The sequence below is a fragment of the Hylaeus volcanicus genome, chromosome 8 (genome assembly GCF_026283585.1).
Source record: "Hylaeus volcanicus isolate JK05 chromosome 8, UHH_iyHylVolc1.0_haploid, whole genome shotgun sequence".
Classification (NCBI taxonomy): domain Eukaryota; kingdom Metazoa; phylum Arthropoda; class Insecta; order Hymenoptera; family Colletidae; genus Hylaeus; species Hylaeus volcanicus.
In genome coordinates, this window is record NC_071983.1 from 14861799 (window position 1) to 14883482 (window position 21684).

Below are 21684 nucleotides of genomic sequence, written 5' to 3' on the forward strand. Positions count from 1 at the left end.
CGGACATCGAAAACTGGTCTCGCGGCCATTCGAGCAACGAACCTGAATAAAAGCTACAGAACGTGGGATCGCCGTGCCGGAGGACTATCGGGAATAAAAAAAAAATTGTTTTAGCATTTAAGGCAGTGACGGTCGCGACAACGGAGAACGGAGCATCGCCGTCGGAGCGAACGGGACGGACGTTATTACTGGTGGCCCCTGTTAGGTCTTTGGATGGCATTTTCAGCGGGGAAGAATCAAGAAAAAGAAAGGTGAGATCGGCCAGACGAAAAGGAGAAAGACAGAGATTTTGGAGGGGGAGGGGGGGAGGAGGAGGAGGAGGAGAGAAGTAACACGGTGAGGTACACGGTACCTCTTCTTGAAGTGACGAGGTAGAAGAGAAGGAGGGTCTCCGTGCTGGAGGTGGAAGAGGAACAACACGTGACCAATGACTTATATAAAGGTGGAGAACGACAGGGCGCAAACACAGAGTTCTCTCTGCGCAGTGGAGGTCTGTGGCCGCAAAAGTGATAGTATTTTTTTTTTTTTTTAATTGTACCCACCGTACCTCAAGCGAACTAAACTCGAAAAACACGGTGCCACGCGGGAGACACACGCATTCGTAACCATGAGGACGTACTACGTGATAGCCGCCATTCTGATCGCCGGTACGTACCCGAATTAAACGCGTTACGATCACGAGGACCGAGAGGGTGGATAGTATACGGGGAGATGCGTTAATTGGGACGAAATAATGATCGAGAAACAAGTGTTACTCGGAGGACGAGCGATCTCGTCGGAAGTGGAGGACATAAGTGTGTGACATACGCGTGTGGATCACAAAAGAGAGTGCGCTCTTCGTCGCGATTGTCATACTAAGTCTACCGAGACGTTTCTGGTTCTTTAAGCAAAAACAACCGGAAACGAGTCCATGCTTGGAATTATTTAATATTTTACGAACGATCGATAATCCACGAGTATACCTAACCCAGACCCCCGATATATACGATGGACCATTTGCAAACACTCGAATCGTGACCCCTTAGGTTATTGAGAAATTCATTACTCGGTTTTTTTACCTCAGCAATTTTCCTGAGAATTAGAAATAATTCCAAAAATTCATTGAACCATTCAAAGTGCAGACGAATCGTTTCACGCTGATTTCAAAGTTCCCGAGGAGTGTTTCATTCAATTTTGAAACTATAGAGTGGCATATTTCTCTCGCGCGTTATTTCTTCGAATACCTTCTTATACAGAATACTTGAAACGTATCGTTTAGACAGTAGAAAAATGAAAACTGTTTCACCATACGGTGCGACGTGTCGGTGAAACAGGTATCCAGAAATCGTTCAAAATGTTTTAACCCTCTATTATATAGCGCGGCCAGTTTGGAAATCAAAATAAAATCGATTCCTATAAACTTCGTTAGGGAAATTTTCCAGAATTTTTCCAGATTAAACCACTTAACACTTACAGAGACTATTCGTTAATTGATATGCGTACCAAAAATAAAAAAACACGTTTCGAAGAATAAAATGAAAATCGCGCGACTGAGAGTTAACGTACGTTCGCGAATAAATCAATTCGATTCGCACACCGTGACCCATAATTGTCGCTTGCAGTCGGCGCAAAGACCGAAGTATCTAGAAACTTCTGCACACGTCTACTGCATCAACGTGACAACGATAGAAAACAATCGAAACAACAAAGTAAGAAGCACCATTCTGAAAAACAATTTATCGATGCTTTTAAGGGGGTATCCTGAATTAGGAGGTCTAAAAAAAAAGCGGTTTTTCTTGAAATTCTTTAGAACGGAAAAAACTGATTAATTCTACCGAACTTTTTATCTTATTTTGATATATATTTCAGTAGTCTGTATCGCCTCCTATCGGCGGGAAAGATGCAGGTCATAATTCTCGTTTTTTTGTGTCAAACGAAAATTACGACCTGCATCTTTCCCGCCGATAGGAGGTTTTAATTGTGAGGTGCTCTACAAATGTACATCACAGTCGACTCAATTTGAATAATTCTTGTTGAAAAAATTTGTACAGACTACTCGAATATGTATGAAAATAGGATAAAAAGTTGGATAGAATTAATTATTTTTTTCCATCCTAAAAAAATTCACGAAAAACCGCTTTTTTTAGACCATCTAATTCAGGATACCCCCTTAAACCGATCATTGAAAATCACCGATCGTCTTGCACGCTTCTTCGAGTGATCTACAAACGAAACGAGATCGAAAGGCGGATTCAGTTTCCGTGCAAAGAGAAACCTTCCCGACACGCATTTGCATTCTTTTTCCTTCCCCTCTCTGGACTTTCCTCGCCGTAAGAGGATAACCTTGGCCCAGATCTTGACCCTTCTTTTTATCATCGACCAGCGCCACTGAAACATAGAAATATCTTTGGCCAGTCGAAAATTCCTGGACAGAGAAACCGAGCAACGTGGACGCAACACGCGGCATGTCGGGCACGGTTCTAATTAGGGGATCCAGATGTGGTCAAATTAAGGCGATCGCGTTAAAAAATCACACCTTTTTTAATACAATCGTCCATTATTTACTAGACGTACTGTCTAGTAATAAATTTAAGCGTCGATTAGATAGTCTGTGTGAACGAAATTTTATTCGAATCATAAGATAATAACTAGACTGTGAATGTTTATGCATTTATGGCAAATAGTAATATGGGGAAATCTATGAGAATGTACGAAAATTCAAAAAATATATAAAATATCAACAATAATATACACGTCATTCTTTTTCACATAATTCTTTTTCTGTGTCTGTGAAGATATGAATTTGCATAAATATACAGTCACATATAAATATAAGTATACAGTCTAGTGATATGTAACATCTATTCTCAACGTTTATTCGATTGACTGGTTAGATTTTTATTTCGTCATTGTAAAGTACTTTAATTCGAATATAATTTATAATTCTATAACTCGATATTTGGGATTTAATTCTATAATCTGTATTCTATAATTCGGTACTTAAAAATTTGATTCTTTTCATACAAACTTTCGATTCTAATTAAAATTTAATTTGCACAAAGAGTTCATTTTAAATTCTTTTTTGCATTCGCGCAAGATAAAGCTTATTTAAAATACCTATCCCTTTTTATGAGGTCTACTTTTGTTCTCATATTAACATTCATTAGTTTAACCATGAAAATTGTCAACATTATGGGTTTCGTGTTAAGACCGTCTCCAGACAATAGGAATCCATTTACATAAATTCATCTCAAACAAATTGAAATTAAAATGCAGCATGCTTTCAGGTTTTCAATACACATACTAATGTCTCGCTGTAAACAGAAACAATTTAAAGTGCCAAATACCCCATTATTTTTCGAAATCAATATTTGACATTTCTTTGAAATCGTTATGAGACGCTAAATTAAACAATATAAAAATATTCACTAAAAAAACAAACATGTTTAAACCTCCAAACAAAGCTTAGTTCTACTAAACTCAAGGTTTCGTATTTGAAGAAGTTAATTAAAAACAAGTATGTACTTAGTACACGAATCATAACGAAATGCTGAAATTTAAATAGCTTTTGTTTATTCTTAAATGTAGCCAACACGTGTGTTTCCAAATCATTTCGAACATTTTATTTTGTAAATAAGTGATTTGTAGAATAAAGTGATCAAGACGATCACACACATTAACAATAAAATGTTTATAACTATATTATGAACTTGAAAACATGAAGTAACACAGAAAAGTTAACATTTTTCTAGCACGTCGCATTTCCCAAATTACGGTAAAACTATTACAAACAAAACGAGCATAAATTAAGATCGATATTCATCTATCAAAACAATAACAAACAAAATTACGATTAACTGAACACAGAAACAAAGGAAAATAAAAGAAAATGAAGAATAAGAAAACTAATATAAATTCATAATAAAATTCATGAATTTACGTTTAGTTTAAAGGTAAACTATAGTTTGACCATTGATTTATAAGCGAACGTGCCTACAAAAATTGAACCTATATAGGAATTTATTTTATTCTGCAAATATTATAACATAAACTTTACTTTCAATCTTTCTTACATTCTTGCATATTGTTTGCATTTTGTAGGTTCTTGCACATTCAAATTTCCTATAAATGCATAAAGATCTGCAGTCTATTTATAACCATCAACGGATAGCCCTTAAATCAGTAATTCCAAAACTCATTGCTGTTATTTGTATGGTCCACATAAATAACAACTTTTCTATGCAAACAGATGCACAATGTTTTCAACCCTTATCGTTGAATCCCCTTGACATACTTAACTATCTAAAAAGTATACAGCAATATACAACACTAATAATAATGATAATCAAATAATTTCTAAATATACGAAGAAGTCTACTAATAATATTAATGTATAATACTAAATACTTTCTATGTAACCTCTAAGAATACGATAATGACCCAATCATGAGGTTCGGAAACATTTAACACCTTCTTCAACAGAAATCATATAGTACTAAATATCTTATAAATAATCGCTAAACATATAAAGAGGGCTCAACTATAAGGATCGTGAACATTATACATTCCCAATTATAACACTTCACGTTTCCTGTATTGCATAAGAATAACGCCAATGAATTTTTAGAGCATTCATTTGGCCTCTTTGGCAGATGTCGTTTTCGCCCATAGGGTAATGCGTCACTGGGCCCGGAGAAAAATGAAAGTGAATATAACACATGCGAGGGCCCGAAGGGGGTCGATGGAGGGGATTTCGCGGAGGAACGCGCGTCGGTGGTGTGCGCATGCGGCCGCGCGAGTGCGCGAGAAAGACGACGCTCGCGACGGAGAAACGCGTTGAGGAGAGTCGAGTGAACGGGATGCTGGGACTGCTGGGAGAGCCCAGTCACGAGCCGTGTTGGTGTTGCGGCTGCTGGTGGCGGGGCCTGGCTCTAGGCCCAAAGTGAAAGCGCCTGGCGAAAGTCAGTTTGTGTCCTTACATAAGACGTTTAGGTTATTCAGACATCATATGCCGCGAAAAAAGAATAACAGATTATTAGACGTAATTGGCAGCCGCCAGCGACAGGGACAATAGACGATAAGAACGCTCTTGTATTAGAATTGGTAATAAAAGCGAAAACGTAACCCAGACGTTTCTTTTCTCGGGTATCCTCCTAATGTAGACGTCAAACAAAGAACCGGAGGTGATGCCTTTTGTATTATCCAGAGATTGAGCGACATTCTTATCTAAATAAACATTTTCGACGACTTTTAATGCATTGCTCGTTCAATTGGTATTTACAATGGCTGTAGAATGTATTCATACACCGATCAATTTCCAAAAAAAACTTTTGTGTGAAATTGTGGCTTCAAAACTTCTTTTTTTTATAATCAATGATATTTTACATATTCTCGGAAGTCTCTGAGATAGATATAGCCCAAACAACATTTACTAGTTGATATAATTTGTGAAATTAACAAAAAAATGCGTGAAGTGGGTAAAAGTATAGAAGCAATAAGTATTGGTACGATTCTTATGAGGAACCATTTACAGTAGAGTTTGAAATGTAAACACATTAGTTTATTGCTCCGTGTGAATTAGAAAACATCAAATTTCCAGTAAAGTACTTTTAAAAAAGGTTCCAATAAAGGAATGGAATAATATCCCACTTCGAATAACTAATAATTTAGTTAATTTAACGCTTAGAAGAGTTACAATAATTATAAAATCAAAAGAAAATCCCACGAAGGAAGTATTATATACTTGTAGATTAATGTAAATTTCTTTTTTTTTTAATCAAGTGTTAAAAATTAAACAGTTGTGCGAATACGTATTACTTCAACATTTCTATCGATTAATCGTTTTTTTTTTCTTGTTCATTTCGCAACTTACAGAAATAGCTATTTTTTTGTAATCTATCTATTCTACAGATTTCCGAGAATATGTAGAATGTCATTATTTACAATTATGTAAATAAATTAAATTACAATTTTACACAGTTTTTTCGGAAATCGATCGGTGTACGAATACTTTCTACACCCACTGTAATTTATGCATTGAAAATATACATATTTCACGTTGTTCGAGCCAAAAGTAAAACTCGATTGTTCAGTCTTCGTTACGAGCTAATTAAAATATAACTACGAACTATAACGTACGCGGTCATTTTTAAGTACTATGAACAGAAGAAAATTATAAAGTACTCGCATAAAAATAACCACGTAATACTACGCAATGGTAGAAAGTTTTTCAAAAATGTAATCCGTGTAGTCAATTTTCTATCGAATCGAATACAAACTTATCTGTATAACTGTCTAATTGAATAAATCACCGTATCGTGTTTCTATTCGTCAAATCAAAATTTCGCCCATCTTTGAAAAGCACAATATACGGTGACAACGGAAATACCATTTCTAAGGCGACGACCAATTTTATCTTTTAATTTTCTCCGGTAATATCCGTCCAACGACTAAAATTGTACACGATTACCACGAATCCCTGGCACGATTAAGTGTTACGCCGCAGTGGTAACCGCAGCGTACATTTTTTCCTGCGGATCGTTCTCGAACGGGAAAATCTGTGTGGGATTGGATGAATTCAACGCAGAAATATGCAATTTAACGATCGTTACTCTTTCAAACGAATCGTTTGAAATAATACATCGTTTCGAAGATCCCCGGACTGTTAGAAATCGCGACCGCAATGAAGGATTAGCTGTCGTTAATTTCCATTCTAAAGACGGAAATATGTAATCAGCTGAATTAGAATGGCTGGTTTAATTTCCCTACGCCTTTTTGCCAAGCGGTTTTACGTAAAACGTTTGTATTCAAACTCGTTACTATTTCACAGTTTTTCGCCAAATATGGCTGTCATTGCTATCGTAACGAGTAAGACTAGTCAGACACAATGCCTGAACGAATCGACTAAATTGGCTGAAAGTAAACACTTCTTGTCCATCCTCCCCGTTAGAGAGCTACGAGTTTTGCGGAAATTAAACGAAGCTTCTTTGTGCATCTCACTTCTACCGGGGTGTCCTTCGTCGATATAACTCTGCAAGCCTGAGCAAATTTTCTTGCTCACGCGCTACAAATACTTCTTGTCCGTTTCGATGCCAGGAACGTTACAACCGTCTAGTATTTTTTGTCTGTCGTGTTACATTACCGAGATGACTTTTACAACTCGATACCGGAAGCCAGGTGCAATTTCCATTTTATTATCTAAGGGGGTTCTCGTTCGCTCCAACAGAATCGAGAATGAAGTTTCTTATTGATTAACGTTGAAAATGGACTTAGGAATATTATTAACGTCTCTGGAATTGTGATGGGTGAAACCTTAAACTAATATTATAGCCACCTTGTTTAAAATCTCTTATTAAGATCAAAAATAGTAGATTTCAAACAGAGATTCTTTATTATTAAAAAATCTTCCCGATGGTACCAGCAAATGGTACCTCGTGCAATGAAACGTTCCCGTTTGTATTCACGGTTTATTGATTATTAGGCGTAGAAATTAATTCTGTGCCTTTATATTCAATCATTTACTCTACTTTAAGTAGAAATATTTTTAACCTAAGTCTTAAGCTGATGACCATCACAAGATATGTATATATTATATACGAAATTTTGTAGCCATACAATTTTGTTTATTATTATTCTCCTACCATATTACAAGTGTTTTAGATAATTATAATAATTCTAGGAGAATAACAACAAGTAAAATTGTATGTCTACTAAAGTTCATATCGAATCATTTAAAACTTCACTTTAATAAGAATTATTTATCTACCACGTTTTTGTTATATTACACGATCACATGTGCTTTTTCGAAATGTATGACTCAGAGAAGATAAAAAATTGGAAAGTTTTTTTTTAAATTATAAGTTTCCTTTAAAAAGGTACATAATTAATTTATACACATTATAATGGCCATCAGGTTGAGCCTTACAATCTTATCTTGTTAGGTTATGTGTTTAGATACATCGTAATAGAGATCAGATTGAGGACTTACAATTCGAAAGTTGGTGCTTTAATGCGCCAACATGAGAAGTAAATATAGAAATTGATTCCCTCACATTACATTCAATCATTTATAATTGTAGTCTTAGTAGAAACTGTAGTCTTAGTTTCTATAATCTCAATTTCTATATCTCAATTATATTATATCTATATCTCAATTATATTAGTCTCAATTTCTATACCTTAGTAGAAACTAAGACTACAATTATAAATGATTGAATATAATGTGTGAGAATCAATTTCTCCACCTAATGCATTGCAATATAAATATCATGTGACACTAATCACGCATCGTTACGATTACAGGCGCGAGCGCCCAGGAGTCATTCAAATGCCCAGACGACTTCGGTTTCTACCCTCATCACATATCCTGCGACAAGTACTGGAAATGCGACAACAACGTCGCGGAGCTGAAGACCTGCGGTAATGGTCTCGCCTTCGACGCGAGCGACAGCAAGTTCCTTACCGAAAACTGCGACTACCTCCACAACGTCGACTGCGGCGACAGGACGCAGCTCGAGCCAGCAGTGAGCACGCCGCATTGTCCCCGACTTTACGGTATCTTCCCCGACGAAAAGAAATGCGACGTGTTCTGGAACTGCTGGAACGGAGAGACCTCCAGGTATCAGTGCAGTCCTGGACTCGCTTACGATCGTGAAGCCAGAGTCTGCATGTGGGCGGATCAAGTACCTGAATGCAAAGTCGAAGGTATGTACAGGCATCGGGTGATGCGTACGAATGCATAGGTTTACAACTTAGGACAGATTCCTGAAGGAGTGGTCTGAATGTGGTAGAAACGTACCTGAAGCGGTGTATGAATGTGAAACGAAAGTTTTGTATGCCAAGTCAGAGAGTCTGCATATGGATGAGTGAAGAACCTGGAAGCAAAATTGAAAGTACAGTAATGTCTCGTTAGACGTACAAAGGATCTAGCAGGATAAGGGTAGGCAATCGACCTCCACCCCAATTTTCAGTGGTATTATGTGCCGTGTAATGATTTCGACCTAAGGCCGTACTGTAGCTACGACCAAACATAGCTACATCCCCTGAGGATCCATCAAGATATACCAATATGAGCTGTTACATTTGAAAATGGAATAAGTCCACTTTAAAAAAAAAAATGATTTAACCGTAATTTTAGTAAGATATCGTATGATCATGTATTCAGTGGAGTACGATTTCTTTCATAAAGTAAACAAGAGAATTTTGACTATAAAATGTTATGGCAAAAGTATTTTTTTTAAGTGGAATAAGTCCATTGCTAATAAGTATAATTAAAACAACTTTCTTATTGCAATTTTTTTATTTGGAAAACAAGGAAGACGAGAAGATGGACTTATTCCATTTTCAAATATAACAGCTCATATATGTATAATAATTCGACGAAATAGAATATATCCCTGAAGGAATGGTCTGAGTATGGTAGGAATATAATTGAGACTTGTTACGAATGTAAAGCTAGAATTCATATGTGAAAGCAGTCTGCATGTGAGTAGATCGAGTACCTGAATGCAAAATCAAAGGTATGTTCAGAAGTCCGCCAATGTATATCAATGTATAGTTCTACAAAGATAAAAAAGATACTCAAGGTTGTTACCTGATGACCAAGAAGTGATCAGATGACGTAGAATCGATAGTTATTGGATGTTATCTGATGTCGTTCGAAAGAAGCAAGATTATGGTAAAGACTACAAAGGTCGACATGGACTGACATTGTATTATTACAAAATAGGGCCTTTAATTTATTAAGTATCTCGGCTAGATGCTAAATATTCGAACAATGTCCAATTCGTTTAATAGAAATCAAATTATGAAGGATGACGTGGAATGACATTAACGTTAAATATTTCAAATATTGTTTGACCTAGAGGCTGATTAAAACAAGTAAGATTATGGTGAAAACTACAAATTATAACATAAATTAACGTTGTATTAGTATGAAATGGGAGCTTTAATGTATAGTATATCCGAACTTATTTGAGCTAGATGCTATTTAAATAAAGTAGGAGTGTGATAGAAACTGTGTAGGATGTCATGGACTGACATAGATTTACCAAAGACTACCAACTGCAATATTTACGTCTTTGTTGCGCCAATATTACATACAAACAAGAAATGAAGCATTGAATAAAAAAAATAAAGAAAACAGAAGAAGGAAGAAAATAAATATACAGAAGCAGAAACATGTATTATACAGGGTGTCCCAAAACTCGGGGAGGAGCCGGAAATGGGGGGTAGCTGAGACGATTCTGAACAACAATTTCCTTTGCAAAAATGTCGGATGGGGCTTCGTTAAGGAGATATTAAGCGAAAACCCCGACCAATCAGAGCGCGCGTAGACCGTTGGAGCGGCCGCGGTAGCGTAGGCTACGCGCTGGTGGCCGCGCTTGCACGCGAACAAGTGACTCGACGTGCATCGAAGCATCGACCTAGCGCGTAGCCTTCGCTACCGCGGCCGCTCCAACGGTCTACGCGCGCTCTGATTGGTCGGGGTTTTCGCTTAATATCTCCTTAACGAAGCCCCATCCGACATTTTTGCAAAGGAAATTGTTGTTCAGAATCGTCTCAGCTACCCCCCATTTCCGGCTCCTCCCCGAGTTTTGGGACACCCTGTATACAGAGATGAGAAGTTGGTCCTCACTGATAATCTCCTTCATCTGGCTCTACCTTCCAATGTATAATTTAGTAGATTATACCACAATTGGTCAGACTCGCTGACCAACTTCTCATCCCTGCATAGTACGTACAACAGTGCACAGACAAAGTACTTTACACAGCTACATGCTCCCGTTAATCGTACTATAAATTATGGTCTATCGTAGGATCCGAACTCGTATAGTATGAAAATGCTACTGTTAATAGCATTGTGGCCAATGTTGCCACAATGTTCGCCAATGTTCTTCCACCGCAACAATCTTTTCTAATTTGCCAAACTATACATCAACGATCGCGAAGTTGAGCAAAAAGTTGGTCGCGCGATTTCTTTTCATCAATCAAACTTTTCCTCGAGCGCAACTGCAGTGAAATCAGCATTTGCTGACTTTCAATTTTCATCGTTGCTCTCTAGCATTTGCTGATGGGAACTCGAAAGATCAATCCTAAAAGGAATTGCGAGTCGTGTTGGGTCAGACATTGTAGTCAGCCTTAATAGTTAACCTCGCGACCAAGCAAGCATCTTTACTCGTGGTAACCCCTTCACCTTAAGGGGGTCACGCGCAGCGACGAGACCGAAAAAAGCATGATCTTTGTGATTTTTTATTGAAACATCTAAAGACGTCTTTACAAAATCTGTTCGTGTATTTAAAAGAGCATATTTCGGAGAATACATCATAATTTTTACAATAAAAAATATAAATAAATAGACATAACATTGACAATTTTTGGAGACCCTGTCAAGGAAAAGCGTTTTGCGGTGACCACTGTCACTTGATTCTGGATCATCTAAAATGAAGAAACGAAAAAGTTTTATGTAATATATTAAATTATCTAGCCTTTAATGGATCGATTTTAAGAAATATTGATTTGGAACAAAATGGTAGGTGTTTTAAGAAAATATTGCGATTTTCGATGAAAATTTGTTCGTAAAACGTCTGCCATTTTGTCCCAAATCAATATTTCTTAAAACCGATTCGTTAAGGACTAGATAATTTAATATATTACATACAACTTTTTATTGCATGTAATTATAGTCTATTTATTGTCATTTTTCTATTGCAAAAATTATTATGGATTCTCAAAAATATGCTCTTTTAAATGCACGAACAATTTTTGTAGAGATGTCTTTAGATGTTTGAATAGAAAAATCACAAGAATCTTGCTTTTTTCGGCCTCGTGACTGCGCATGACCCTTTAACTCTCTGACTACCTGTGAACACTCGATCGCAAACTCGATCATACCAATCCCAGTAAAGTTTGCTAAGGTAATTTTGCCATGTTTTTACACAATGTTTTTCTAAACTGATATCTAATAACCCTGCGCGTTCGATCATTTATCATTTAGTTCGAGTATTCATTAACTTATTATTAATTGCTTTTGCAACCATCGTTCACAATTATCAGATTAACCTTTCTCTTTCCTCTCTCAATAAATCATTGTCAATAAAGTTTACCTTGTATCATTCACGGTTAATCATTCCTAATTACTAGACTGCGGAACTTTATGCAAAATGAAATCTTCGCGAACGTGCCTACAAAAATTTAACTTAAATTGGAATTTATTTTATTCTGCAAATATTATAACATGAACTTTACGTTCAATCTTTTTTATATTCTTGCACATTGTTTGCGTTTTGTACATAGTTTCTTGCACTTTCAAATTTCCTATAAATGCATAAAGATCCGCAGTCTACTAATTACTCACTAATCATGCTCACGTATTGATATTTGATCAAGACTCTGTCGTGAACTCTGTGAGTGACCATTGTCAATATTAACACTATGCCGTCCGGTGGCACCTCTGTGGTGCCATGCGAAAACTATCAGTCCGTTCTACCGGTGCCAACCGCGCATAGTGTTAATAAAGACCCCTTTATACCTCATACAAACATTCCACTACAATTATCAACAATATTACGATGTTTTATATGCTTCTTGAATTGTGAGAAATTTCGGTCAGGTGATCGTCAGATCAACACCTTTGGAGGACCCTTTTTAGATTTCTTAAAAAATAACCCGATGATCCCATGATTGACCACTGTCAATATTGCTAGACATCTTTATACCTCAATCAAGCATTGAATTCTATTCGTCGACGATATTAACCCTTTGCGCTCGAGGCCTTTCTTTCTATGCTAATGCTAATGCTAAGATTATAATGACTTCGAAAATGAGATCTCTAATTTGAGATTTGAGAATCAGGTCACCTTTGCCTCAACGACAATTATTTTATGAGCACTTTGAATTCCAAAGAAATTAAACCTAAAGAAAACCTTGTGTTGACTGAGAGTCACCTCTCGAGTGCAAAGGGTTAAAAGTTTTTACGCGCTTATAAAGGTGTCCAAAAACGCTGAGTCCCAGTCTCTCCGTTATTCACTCCAGTTGGAGCGAAATACTGTTACGAAACGTCCATTCACCAGAAATCCACCAAGCCCACCGTACGACTGTTACTTTTCCTCAGAATATTATTCATTCCTAGTGTCACTCCGCATTCGATCACCGATACGTGACAATGTTCCCCACGCACATCCTGTGTTTCATCGCGCGGAATCTTCGCTCGCGATAGAATTCAAAGCCGAACCCTGATTTTACCATTCACCGACATCACACTCGACCTGTTCCTTGTGTAATTGCGAGGTGGCTGGCACGCCTCTCTCTCTCTCTTTCTCTTTCTCTTTCATCTCATCATGTTCTGTATGGTTTATCGCATTGCGCAGAGGTCGCAGGAGGTTTCACGTGTCCCGCCGCGGGTGAAGTGAGCGGAGCATCCGGCAGCTTCAGCAGACACGCCCATCCCGAGGACTGCAGAAAGTATTACATATGCCTGGAGGGTATCGCCAGAGAGTACGGTTGCCCTATCGGCACCGTCTTCAAGATCGGTGACGCCGACGGCAGCGGCGCCTGCGAGGATCCCGAAGACGTTCCTGGATGGTGAGTCCACTTTGCTCTTTTAGCTCCTTTAACACGTTGGTTGCCAAGCTGAAACTCGTAAAAATTTCCGCGAGGTTAAAATTTTGTCTCGAGGACCATTAGGAAGATTAGATAATTTACCATTTGTCATAGTATTTAATTTCTTTAACGTCAGATTTATTTTCATTATTGTCTCACCTGTGGAGTGAATTGTTCTAGTTCCTTATTGCAAAAGTCCTGTCACCCGTTTCTGGATGACGTGGCGACCAACGTGTTAACATTCTTTCAGCGATCCACCTTTTAGAATTGAACCCGATAGGAGTTTAACCTTTGGTCCTTCGATTGCTTTCCTTCTTTGAAATTAAATACGCAGGTAATTGTTATTATCAGAATAACGTACAAGGTAGGACAGGCAAGTGTAACGGAATGATAATTTCATTGCCCAGTGCTGTTAGAAAAATTATTTATTCTATTATTATTATCGGTTAATTACCAATATATATAAATGTATATGTTACTATATATTTATAAGGTTAATACGCTATATTTGCTTCTATAGTTAACTGTGTTATACCTTGCAACAATTTTATCATTTGCAATAGAGATAAATTGAAGAACATGGAGATGTTTTGTTACTTACAAGTCGTATCTAATAGCCTAATCAATATGGTTGCATCGGTACAAACAAGAGACTTGCGACTGTTTCCGAAAAAGTAGAAAAAGGAAATGCTTTTAAAGTTGCTGTATTTACAGGACCATATTTCTTTATCGATGGAATGGCTCATGTGCATTCAATAATTGCATTATGTTTTTAAATGGAAATCCATTATCTTCTCCATAGACGATCGTAACCAAAATCATCTTAATTCAGCGTTGAGAACGATTAAAAAAACGTTGTATAATGTGCGTAGAATATAACGAAGAAGCGTTTGTCTCATAGCAAAATCTCATGAGCTAATCATTTTTTTACTACATTAACTTAATGCTGTTTTTGATTTAGTACAACAAAAAGATTCAATCGATACAAAAAAAAGGATACGCATTTCCATTAAACAAAAAATGTACCATATCACATACACCATTACATTAATAAAAAAAAAATGCGGTACTGATAATATAACATCCCTCGAATCATTCGTCTTCTTCCTTAGACATATTTCTTTAACAGCACTGATAATGAAATGATAACTTGTTATACTTATTTGGTCCTGTTCAAACACTTTTAGAAATTATACATAATAAAGCAAACCAAAACTATGTAAATGCATATTGTACGTACAATTTATATTTATATACCTGTATATTTATACCATGTAAACCATGTTTGTTTGCTTTACATAATATATAGAATAACAATAATTGTTATATTAATTATACTATTATTACATATAATAAACACACATATACTTACTTATATATAAATAACTATATATATATATAGAGAGAGATAAGTTGAAGAAGATATATATATATATATATGTGTGTACGTAAATATAAGTATGTGTGTTATTATATGCAATACATATATGCATACAATTAATATAATAATAATACTATTATAAAGACTAATGCTCGTAGTGCCTACCTGCGTATTCAATTTGACTGCCCAAACCGAAATATTTTTAAATCCCGGAATGAGAATGGTTGGAAACCCAGCGAAGTAATTGCACGAGAGCACCATGTTCGTTTGCACTAACAGTTCGACTTAATCGAAATGAAACGGCTTTACTTTTTTCTCTCTCTCTCAAAAAACAAAATGTCCAAACTTCCCGATATTCTCCTACTCGCTCCGAACTTTAATCGATAACGTTAAAACGAGCAATGAAGTGATACCGTCGTTGTAAGTTTGCTACGCTTACGCATCGGGAAAGTTTCGCGACCAGACGTTACGTAAAAACAAATTCTGGATAAACCAGGTGTTATATAGTCCACGTTCGATTACAGTATTTAAAACTCCGCGACACGTTTAAAACACACGCTGAAAGTTCCTAATATAATTTCTCCTTTTTCTCGAGCGACGCAATTAAACGAATAGTCCCGATACGCCTTGCTCTGATGCATGGGCGTAGCTAGGGAGGGCAAAACTTTAAATGAAACAAACAATATGATCAACAAATTTCTGGAAAATTGATTAACAGGTTGGTTGTTCGTAACTCAACGTTTTAAAAAAGTCAAAAAAAAAAAGAGAGATACTCGCGGCATTTGTGACAAATCGTAAGAAGTTGAGTTCAGAAAGCTGTCCCCCTCCCCTTCTGTTTCGAGCTGGATACGCCCGTGCTGTGATACCGGGTCGATAAGTTTTGCGTAACAGCATCCAAATGTTCGTAACACAATATTTACATAATGTTCAACGAGAACAGGAATAACGTGTATGAAAGCCAACGCTCAAAACGTGCCGCTAAAGATACGAGAATTGTTTTATATTGAACCCGTTTAATCCGTAACGCAATTTTAATTAATATTAACGACTCTACTAATTTTGAAGTATTAAAATTACATCCTAAAATGATTAGGTGGTGCATTCAAGTCTTACTTCGAAAAAGACATTTAAATTGGGAACAGATAAAAAAGAATTTCTTTCTTTTGAGTCTTTAATTACTTCATAAAGTAAAAGATTATATTCTTACTAATTTGATTTGTCCATACACACATTAATTGTGTATACCTTTCTATTTGCGATACTACTCTTTTCACTTTATGAAACCCATTCTTTATTTCATTTTTCGGTTTATTTCATTATTCATTATTCGTAGAATTATTTTGTGATTAATATCCTGAAGTAAGCTTATGTGAACCGTCAGCTTTTTTCAATAATATTTACTATCGTTCTTAAAACCAACACATTTGTAAATGTGAATATTTATTATTTCGCTTTCAAATCATTGTATAACTAAACATTTAAGAGCATGGAATTGAGAAGATGTGAGTAATTTTTATTAATTTTTTTTAAATTGATTTTATTATCCCTTTTAATTTAATTAATAAGAACATTGTAAACAATGGATTAGAGGCACGTTCTGAATAAACACCAAAAAATTATATCGTTAAAATGGAAAGCGGAAAAATGAAGTTGATCTTACTTAGAATGGTATTGGACCAGTAATTGTTTGTATATTTGGTACATGGTAGCAGATAATGAAATAAACTCTTATTCGCTCTATTCCCAATTGCTCTAACGACTAATTAATCCATACATTATTGTTTCAATTCTACATGAAAATATAAGTCGAAAATATAGAATAAAAATGTTTCATGTGAAGCTTTGTTTTCGAGAAAATCGACTTCGAATTTTCGTCGGAAACGGGTGCCCTTGATCATATCTCGTTATAACGAATCTCTTTGTAGATCGTTGTCACGATGATTATTACCGCAGTTTAAGTTTGTTTTTATCGTGACGGAAAATTAGGAACACGTAATGAAATAGAATGTTGAAGTAATCATAAAATTTATTATTACAGAAATTGCTAAAAGTGTTGCCCATTCTGCCGAATACGTACTTTTGCTCTTCTAATTAAATTTCTATGATCCCTTTCTAACATATTCGATCGTTTTAGATAATAATAGTACGATAATAGGTAAGAAAAAGTTTCCGTGCCATTGGAAGTGTTTATCGACATAACTACAATCGAGACAATGATCTACAGTGAGATCCATTATAAAGGGACATAAACAAATGCACCCGTACCCAACGAAAATTCAAAGTCGATTTTCTCGAAAACGAAGCCTCGCATGAAAAACTTTCATTCTATACTTTCGACTTATTTTTTCACGTAGAATCGCCCCCTTTTCGTTTGTACCACCAGTTACCGAACACCGTGAATAACAACGTTCCCCAAAATAACTATCGTGAAAACACTTTTTTCGATACCTTCAACCCCTCATTAAATATTAAACAATTCCCCTTAAAACGAAACAGCCCCGTAGATTCCGAAATTTCTTTGCGCGTCACGTTTTGGGTCTCGAGCGGCTCCGAATGCCAAACACTCGTTCACGTACGCGATTAACTCGAACACGATACACACGCGAGGCAGGTGGCACCGTTCACGCATCTCCTAAGCTCCGGATTTTTCCTGGTTCTGCTTCACAGTGAGGATTACTATGGTGACCTGGACCTAAAGAGCATCAGGAAGAGCGAGCTGCTTGCCGGTATACAGAATTCGGGCGAGCCCAGGAAGCCCCACGGTCAACTCAAACCAAGGCCCCCGTCGGCACCCGCGAGGCCCAACACACCCCAGGAATAATTTCCAATAACGCCCCTACCCACACCCCAACCCTCCATTTATCTATTCCCCTTCTCGCGTCTTCGCGTTCCCTCGTCTCCATCTCGGCATCTTTCTCCGCAAACCTCTCTATCTCTATCTACGTCTCTCTGTTTCCCTATTTCTGTCGCGCACGCACAAAACGAACAATTTACCTAGAATCCCGGGCGAACTCGGAAAATCTCGCGCGAAAACGATCCTGATTGTCCGATACCTCGAAATGTGCGACCCTGAAAGTCGTCGAGTGCTCGGTCAACGTTCGAGGCAAAGCTTGTAAAGCTCGTGGTGGTGCGAATAATTCTAGGGTCGACATTCTACTCGGAAGGTGGAATCGTATATGGTAATTACGTGTATCGACCAGTCGCGAATTCTTCGTATCTAATCGAACGAACTCGAACCACCCCCTAGATGTCTAACCCCCTAGGTATCTAAAGATGATTATCTTTAGATACCTTGAATGAATAGTGACCATGATCGCTGGTATTTCAAGCCTAGACGCAAATATTGGTGTCATGAACATTGTGTTGCGATACTCGCGCCTTTTCGTCGAGTTTTTATCCCGTACATCTGATGTAACTTTGCGATTATCAGTTACACGAATTCATTTTGTCAGTCGGCTAGTTTTCGAACGACTAGAGTTGCGAACGTACAATGATAAATCTTTTTAATGGATTCATTTATGTTTATCGTTTCGAGGAAGCTTCATATTGGATAAAGTAAATGAACTTTTGCTCTCTTTCAGTGGAGATTTAGATATGCTATTATTCTCGACCCTTGAATATGGATATTAGACGATAAAAAAGAACGTACACGTTTAATATTTTTGTATACTCTCTACAAATTTTTGTACCAATTTTATTCGAAATTCTTAATTAACTTCTTCGGGGACGAATTTTCTTCACGCTTTTCTTCTATCTCTAACTGTACGTCGGAAATATTAGTGCAGCTATTATCAGTGCAGCCAGACCATACAATTTTTGTTCTTTTTATTATTGACAGTAGTTATAATTATAAAAAACTAAACGTCCACATATGTGACCAAGGTCGTGAAGAGGTTAATTAATCTTCTACTTCGTTTTAATATTGAATTTCACGAACGTTTATGCAGAATTCATGTTTTTATAGATACAGATGATTTATGTTTACACGAAAGTACGTCGTATCTTCTAAACAGTGCAACGTGTACTTTATATATTTTTGCGTTCGTGCACGACCATTATTTCCAATCGCGATATAAACGTACAGTTTAGTTATCAAAGATTCGTCGAAGCTGCAATTATTCGCACCGCTATAATAATATCGGTGAACACCGTCGCGTTCGACAGAAATCCACGAGAGACAATTCGTTTCGAATTTGGGGAGAGCGAAAATTCGAATTCCATTCGCATCAATGTTCGCGCTAATTATTAATTAGAAGAAGCGTCTCGCCGCCAACAATGGCGTCGGGGGACAATAAAAATGAACCGAGTTGTTCGCGCGATTTTAATTCCCCGCGCCCTGTTCTCTGTCTTTCGTCGTCCAGTCATTGTACTGTAGAAGAGAAAATCGAACGAGGAACACGTGTAAAATTATTAAGAGACTGATCGTATAGCTCGTCAGAGCGTGGGAGGCTAATTAAAATCTGCGAACATCGTTCGAACACTTTACCCTCTCTCGGTGAATCTATCTTCGATTTTCTTTTAGCTCGTCTTCGTTTTCCTGATGAAAATTCGGTACATTTAATCAGGATACTAACGTGTCAAGTTGCAATCGTGTCGTCTCATCGATAACTTCCTCGTTGACCCTCCCTTCGAGTTTCCTCTTTCACTCTCTCTTGCCTGTTGTCGTCTTTGCACCCCTGAATTTGTCTCTTTGCTGTTCATACTCCCTTTGTTTACAATGAGACGTTCGATTTAGAAAAAGAAAAGAAAAGAAAAGAAAAGAAAAAAGAGCATACGCAAAGGAAAGTATCTCTGTGATCGCGATGTACGTGTATTATCGCGCAGGAGAACAAGTTTGCTGAATTTCGTAGAGAAATCCGAATGAGAATTCAGTGGACAGGGGAGTTTGAAATTTCCTCAATTCGAGAGCCCGTCCTGTCGCACTCTTGGCCTCGGTCGAGCATGCTTGCGTAAGCTAGACTCATCCGTATATTTGTAAGTAATGTGAAAGATTCGTATAATAAATGGAAAAAAATTCGTAAAAAAAAAATAAGGTTGTGTGCTTTCGAAAAACCCCGATCCCAGTTGCCTGAATATTTCCCCGTGTTGCTTTTTGTTTTGGAAAGTCACCCTCGACCGAACGTCGTGACTCTAACCCTTGCATGCTTGTTTTACGAGTGAACAAAATAACAAATTTTTGTGTAATTTCACGTTTGTGTTCTACTCTGTGAACTAGGGTCAGTAATGGGCAAGATATCGTTCTGGGTGGGCCAAATAAATGTGACACAAGCCGTAACTTCGTTATCGGTATCCTTAGGCCTTAGAGTATAATTTTACAGGGAGAAAAACTATATATTTTATATATATATATATATAATGGCACATGTCCATTCCATAGTTGTATTATTTTCTTTAATGGAATCGCATGCCCTCTTCAAGAAAAAAAAAATGAAAAATATCAAAAATCGTATAAAATCTGTAGACTGAAATGAACTAATCAATTTTTAACCATTTGAACACTTTTTTACTTTAACTATACTTAATACTTTTTTATATTTTAAAATATGCATTTCAATTTAAGAACATAATGCAACTATCAAATGCGTATACGCGCCATTGCACTTGTAAAAAAAATATGATGCTGCAAATATGATACCGAACCATTTATTTTCTCACTTTCAATTCTTTTTTCTAAATACACTGATAACGCAGTTACGATGTGTCACACTTATTGGGCCTACTCGTACCATCGTTGCCGGACAGATAATATTAAACTATGCATCTCCTTCGTTTAAATTTTGTTTTGCTTAATTAAATTAACATCGATTAATATTACACTGATATCTCACTATCCACGATAAATAATATTAACACTAATACAAAAATGAATTCGACTAAACCAATTGTATACATTCTAACTCACTGTCGGCTGTGATACAGTAAAGTACTTCCGTATTGACCCCATAAAACCCTGAAAATCTAGTTGATAAGCATACTGTCCTTTCGCTCTACCTCTATCTTCTTCGCTACATGTGTAAGACAATTATAATTCTGTAAATAATAAATTTCATAGCGAAAAATACTACGGCGACGTGGATTTGAAGGCTCTACGTAAACAGGGGTACAGGAAGAAGTGATCAGAGAACGAGAAATGGAAAATTCAATGAGTTTAACAAACGATGAAAATTCATAAGAAGACTTAGGTTTTCATCACAATCAATCGATATCCTACATCACTCCCTTCTTACAAATGATGCCTCAACGCTTGTAAGATCCACTCATCTAAATTTCAGACTCATGAATATATAACTGCGACCACGTTTACGCATTCTGTTCGAAATCATTCATGTACCATCCATGTTCATCTATGATAATAATGAATAATGTAACGTAGGCTACTGTGTAAATAAATCGATATTACAAAATATGATTGGTTTTATTTTCATGGTGTTCCACGTTTTTGTTCAAAAATCCCGATAGGATCGAAGATATTCCATGGATTTAAGAAAATAAAATTACTTCTTTTTTTAAGAATTGTTAACCCTTTGGCTTCGTTGGAAAGAGACTATTACAACTTTTTCAATAATTAACCCTTTGCGCTCGACGTTTTTTTTTTCTGGTATCTACCAGCAATTCGAGATGTTTCTTAACATTCTATCGCTCTGAATTCTAAGCTATCGAGATTTTAGAACAAGGTCACCTTTACCTCACCGACAATCATTTTATTGATACGTTGAGCTCCAAAG

At 36.7% G+C, this 21684-nt stretch overlaps 1 protein-coding gene across 2 annotated transcripts; it reads left to right on the plus strand.

Moving 5' to 3' along the window:
- The first annotated feature begins 284 nt into the window (after nucleotides 1–284).
- Nucleotides 285–21372, plus strand: LOC128880882 (protein obstructor-E). 2 transcript variants are annotated; one of them, XM_054131418.1, is made up of 4 exons: nucleotides 285–647; nucleotides 8281–8682; nucleotides 13347–13560; nucleotides 17627–21001. In XM_054131418.1, the coding sequence occupies exons 1-4, from the start codon at nucleotides 608–610 to the stop codon at nucleotides 17778–17780; spliced, it is 810 nt and encodes a 269-aa protein (XP_053987393.1). In that variant the 5' UTR covers nucleotides 285–607; the 3' UTR covers nucleotides 17781–21001. The 2 variants fall into 2 exon arrangements, with proteins under 2 accessions (XP_053987393.1, XP_053987394.1); XM_054131419.1 differs by lacking the exon at nucleotides 17627–21001 and adding an exon at nucleotides 21012–21372 and having other exon boundaries at nucleotides 294–647.
- The last annotated feature ends 312 nt before the right edge of the window (nucleotides 21373–21684 follow it).